This window comes from Fragaria vesca, linkage group LG2, assembly GCF_000184155.1.
Source record: "Fragaria vesca subsp. vesca linkage group LG2, FraVesHawaii_1.0, whole genome shotgun sequence".
Taxonomy (NCBI): Eukaryota; Viridiplantae; Streptophyta; class Magnoliopsida; order Rosales; family Rosaceae; genus Fragaria; species Fragaria vesca.
Genome location: NC_020492.1, coordinates 20,989,992 through 20,995,819, shown reverse-complemented (window position 1 = coordinate 20,995,819; position 5,828 = coordinate 20,989,992). Strand labels below are relative to the sequence as shown.

The 5,828-nt window shown below is 42.0% G+C and overlaps 1 protein-coding gene across 1 annotated transcript; it reads right to left on the bottom strand.

The window, feature by feature from the left end:
- Positions 1-2,044: 2,044 nt before the first annotated feature.
- LOC101300497 (subtilisin-like protease-like) lies at positions 2,045-4,470 on the bottom strand. The gene has a single exon (XM_004291045.1). It carries the CDS (start codon positions 4,463-4,465, stop codon positions 2,162-2,164), a length of 2,304 nt encoding a protein of 767 aa, XP_004291093.1. The 5' UTR covers positions 4,466-4,470; the 3' UTR covers positions 2,045-2,161.
- Positions 4,471-5,828: the final 1,358 nt, after the last annotated feature.

Here is a 5,828-nt window from a genome sequence, read left to right as displayed (position 1 = left end):
GTAGACACACACTCTCTCTCTCTCTCTCTCTCTCTCTCTCTCTCTCTCTCTCTCTCGGAATTTTCTTCTCACTAATCTCTCAAGTGAGGATCTCACTACTCTCACAAACTTTCTCTAGTTTGGATGACTCTGCCCTAGCCTTGATCTCGAACTGGAGCAAGTTCGGATCCCTTGATCATGAACTTGAAAAGCTCAGATGCCTTTGTTCTTGTGTCTAATACCTTTATATAGGCATAGCTCTTCATGCATTTCTCCTTGTGCACGTACCATGCATGGAAGCAAAGTCAAGCTTCCTCCTTGTTTCATGCTCTATGTTGGCATGCTAACTAATGCATACTTCCATCAACATTCAACAATTGCTGCACCACCCTAGCTACACGTATAGCTAGCATTCCTTTTACATGGTCACCAAAGCAATAGTTCTTCTTGCTTTCCTTGTGTGTAATTCAACCCATGGTTTCTCACCTCCACTAAGGAGGGACCAACCTAACAATTTTGTAACAGAAGAAAGTGATCGAAGATAAGTGTTTGGAAGTTTATGCCAGTCCCAAACTCCCATGTCAGTGCTTGTTGCTAATTACTGGGGCGCGTGTCGCTGTGTGATTCATATCTTCTCTGAATTCCTTTCATTTTTGCTCATTTGGTTTAGTCTGATATGTAACACAAATCGACTGCTTGTTTGTTTGGATCCAACTTCAACTAATGAAATTCCGAATCACTGGCCTCGATCGCTCCTGAGAAAGTTTCCCAAGGTAGCTGAAGCAGCAGCAGCTAATTTGGAAAAGGAACTGGAAAATGGTGTCAAAAGAAATGCATGGATGCCCCACCCAGTTCCTCAATCCTGACATGTCTTACTTTTGGCTAAAGGCAACTTCATTATGAATGGTAAGGGATAACATGACTTTAATCAACCCAAAAAAAATAATATGGTTTCGTAAGATGCATTTACACCAGGTAGATTTATGTAAAATCATTTTGCACTCTTAAGCAAAAACCGATATCGAGAAGATTGATTTTGTGCAATAATATTATCGAGAAGATTGATTTTGTGCTACAATATTATCTCTTTGCAATTGGAGTTCTCACTCCTGAACTTGTTATGGAGAAATACACAAGTACTTTTCTTTTAATTATTTAGAAAACCATTTACATATTAATATTTAGAGCATCTTCAGTACACGACATGTATCTTCACATACATACATAGATGATCAGGATTAGAGCAAATAATATAGAAACATGGTGATCAAACATATGAATTGTTACGAACGGCTAAGATTGCGTCGTGTAAATACATGTCGTGCATACAAGAATTTTGAATTAATATCTCACACACGGTATATGTATACAGTTTACATAAAAAACCATTTACAGATAGTTGTAAACTATATATATGCATTTATTTAGAGAAATTTTTTGTTAGTACTTTGAAGTTTCTTTAAATACGATATAATATTTGAAGTCGAACCTTCTTCTAATCCGGAATCTTTGATCGATCATAATTCATAAAACTTTTCCAACTGTCAACTATGCATGGATATATAAATGATCATGTCATGACTGAATGCGAAAGCATATCTTCCTCCTAGTTAGTTATAGTTTTCTAACATTATATGCATCGATGGAGAGACTTAAATCCGAAAAACTACAATATAAAAGCTAATCATAACGGATCAAATTATAAAAAAGCTAAACTATGTCCTGCGTGTTACCAGTTGTATATTGGATTATTGGTTACCAAGTCATAATCTGGCCCTGCCTGTCATGAACAACGACATAAAGGTGTTTGGGTCCTCTGGCTTTTCAAATAAATACTGTGTTTTGTCGACTTCATTCACCGACCGGCCGGCTGACGGCGTCGGGGATGACGACAACTTCTGCATATTGTCAAGTGAATTTCCTTTATTTTTAACAAGTTTCGCTAATATAATAGTGTACTTTTACATTTTGCATCTTCATATTTTATGTTTCGACATTACATAAATAATGTTCATGTCGATTCCAAAGATGCATTCATATGACTAAGTTATAACTAACAATTCCACAGAAAACCCTTGCCAATAGTCTGCATGATTTCATCCAAGTGTTAGCATGATCCTATGTGAAATGAGTCTTATTTTTGCAGAGGGAAGTAATGGGGTCGAATCACATACTACTCTAGCTAGTGGATGCGTGACGAAGACATAACTACATCCGAGCTGAGTCTTGTGGCTACAATGGGGCTTCTCACCACATGTTGGCCTTCACTGTCCACCCAAGTCAGGTAACCAAAAGCCTCCGTCTCTTCCATCAGTCTTCGACCTCTTATACTCATTTTAAAGCTCAGCTTCTCACCTTCCCTCCCGAAAACCAATTTGTTTGGAACCACTCCAACTTCAAATCCTTTCATTGCTGTCACGCTTGCAACGTATGTCGACTGCCCCTTTCCTACATTGGTCACCGTCCTCTTGAACTCTTGAGTGGCTTGTACGCCCGACATTGAATCATTAGCATTGAAAAATGCAATGAACGAAGGGTAGTTTAGATCTAATGACGGAGTTGAACAATTGTTCGAGGCCGATCCGGTGATGATTTGGATGTGTTTCTGGGTGTAGTTTAGTGCACAAAGAAGGTTCACATAATCATCTATGGTCGCGTCGTATATGAGTCCCGGGTTAAGGGCCTTGTTGGGATTGACATGACCTGCTCCCATGGCAAGAGGACTAGCCGGTTGCAAATCATCCCCAATGTCCTTAATGGGTCTAAGTGTGTTATCCAAGATATCCGATGTAGTCATCATAGCTGATCTGATAGCTGCAGGACTCCATTCAGGATGTGCAGCTTTCAAAAGCGCGGCTAGCCCAGCTGCATGCGGGCACGCCATGGATGTCCCGGACAACAAGTTGAATTCGCTAAACAGGTCCTGATTCTTGTTAATCCTCGCTGCCGAAATGTTTTGAGGCCATGCAGCGAGGATTAGTGACCCGGGTGCTGTAATGTCTGGCTTGAGAGTAAAGGGGAAGCTGTAAGATGGACCTCTAGATGTGTAACTAGTCACAGTGGGTGCTGGTCTAACACCAAGAAGTGTCTTTTGAAACTCAAAGCTTACTTTCGGGTTAGAGTTGCTCTTGATGTAGTCTTTGATAGTTTCACCATCCTTGGGACTCAGAAAAAGTGTGGGAAATTGGCTCTGGAGGAACAATTCCAAGTCGGTGTTGTTAGTGATGAAGATACCTCCGGCAACATTTGCATCTCGAACATTAATATATTGGTCCACAAGTGAACTGTTGTCCTGGCACACAACGATCTTCTTCCTAACCTGGTTTAACTTCTTTGAACTGTCACATGCATTCATGAAAACCATTGGGATTGGAGTTGAAGACGAATTAACCCCCGGAAAAAGAGTCAATCCTGTGACGGATTCTCCATTTCCAAGGTGTGCAGTTCCTTGAAAGTCACGATCAACGGTACTAGCTGCAACTGTTAGAACCCAAGGGATCCCATTATGCAAACTACCATAGTAAGGTCCATCATTTCCTGCCGATGTGGAAACAAAGACACCTTTCTCCATGGCTGTGAATGTGGCTATGGCAACAGGGTCCTCGTACAGCGGAATGCCATCGAATCCGAACGATAGGGATAAGACATCCACACCGTCCACAACTGCTTGCTCGATGGCAGCAATTACATCAGACGACAAGACGCCCTCGTCCCACAAAGCCTTGTACATGGCCACGTGAGCCTGAGGCGCCATGCCGCTGGCAGTACCCGGGGCATAACCAAAGTACGATGCTCCGGCTACATAATTTCCAGCGGCCGTAGAAGAGGTGTGGGTCCCGTGGCCGTCGGTGTCCCTTGTGGAGTTCATCGCAAATGTCACATTGGGGTCTGCTGCTGCTAAGCCTTTGTTAAAGAATCTTGCCCCTATGAGCTTTTTGTTGCATAGTGAAGAGCTGAATTGCATTCCACTTTCACATTCTCCTTTCCATCTTGATGGGATTTCTGACATTCCACCGTCATTAAAGCTTTCGTTTTCTGGCCAAACACCGGTGTCCACCAAACCAATAATGGTGCCTTTGCCGTAATTGGACACCGGCCATGCTCCTGTCTTGGAGTTAAGGCCAAGAAACTGGGACGAGTGCGTCGTGTCTGGTTTTGCCGGCAAGTCTCTAACTGAAGATATGTAACCCGGAGAGGTTTTCAAGGCCTCCAGCTCAGAAACAGAGAGACTTGCACTGAACCCGTTTAAGACATGAGTGTAGCTATATATGAGCTTAGAAGAGATGGAAGAAGTGGATAGTACAGAGTCCACTGTGGACAAGTACCAAGAATGGTGATCAGCAAAGGCTTTGGGCATAAATGATGAATCCATGTGGATGATATAGTTGCTGGATTCATGAGCAAAGGTGGAGACTATGGCAAGGTATGAGATTGTGACAATGGAAAGCCAAAAATACAAGGGAACATGGTGGTTATTAGTATCCATGGCTGAGCTAGTGGTAGCTAGGGAATGGAAGTGAAAATATAGAAGAAGATTATAATGTTTGGTGTTTCTTATAGAGAACTAAGGAGCATGAGAACCTCAAGATATTCCTCACTTGCCTACTGACTGTTCCAACTTGTCCATACACATGCTATCTTATATTAGCAGGGGACCCTGAATATGTACCTATAATTGATGCCCATGCATCTTATGGATAATGGTTATTACTTCCAAAATTACATGCTCCCTTGAGCTATAGACTTGATGATTCTGGTCCTCAACTGCTCAGTTCAGAGTCTCAGTTGATCTTTTGCGTGCTGATCCAAGTGATTATATCTTAAACTACGTCGTTCTACGATTCACTAGAGTAACACATACCCTATGACTAAGCCCTAAACTCAAAACGCTTAATCTTGAACACCAAAATGCCAACATTTTGAACACTGGAGAATCCTTTCCATAACATCAGGACGGTTCATTTGACAAAAGGGAGCCTAGCAGCCAATCTTGATGCTTGGTTTGTTACATAGGGAATGGGCACAACAGTAACAGTGTCATTGTATGGACCGCCACAGGAAACAGGGAGAGGGCCTCTATATTTATATACGGTGAATTGGGTACACACTACACAGCTGCCAATCTCCTAAACGCAAGTGGAAGATGTAAATTTCAATATGATTGGCATTGTAGTGAACCCCCAAATGTCGTGAATCCATGTACTGATGTGTGACTATCACTCTCAGAGTCTCAAATTGGCGAAAATTCCTAAAAGAAATTTCGGTGAGCTCTTGGTTTTATCTTTCATGCTTTGCTAAAATGTTTCTTTCCAAGCTGACCACAGAAAACAAAGAGATCAACTTCAGCTCGCATTGCAGTTAGCGTAAGCTAGACTGAATTGCTTTCATTGTCATCATTTGAGCCTACCATGTGCACTCCCGCAATGGTTAAAAAGAAAAAGAGACTTATCGTGTTTGTGCAATATATGAGCGGTTGACTTGACCCTCTGGTCGTTGTAGTCTTCGTTTCCAAATCTGCCTATAGAAGTAACACACTAGGTTAGGAGAGGAGACCACTTCCAGTGGTCTTCAACGCTTCGATGCCTAAGTTAGTAAGCAAATCGGCCAAGTAAATGAATTGCTTAGTAAATGAAGTGAGAAACAATTACTTTTATAGGTTTGAAGTGTCTTAGTGTCTTAGCCCTTTTGCTTCTCTCCGATGTGGGATAAGTGCTCTTGGTCCTGCTCCAAGGAGCGGTTTGGATGATGCGTGTGCAGACGTGTCAGGACTTCAATTGCGAAGCGGTTTACACCATTTGATAGCGGTTATTGCTGTCTCCACGCTTATACTCTATATGCGAGCGAATATG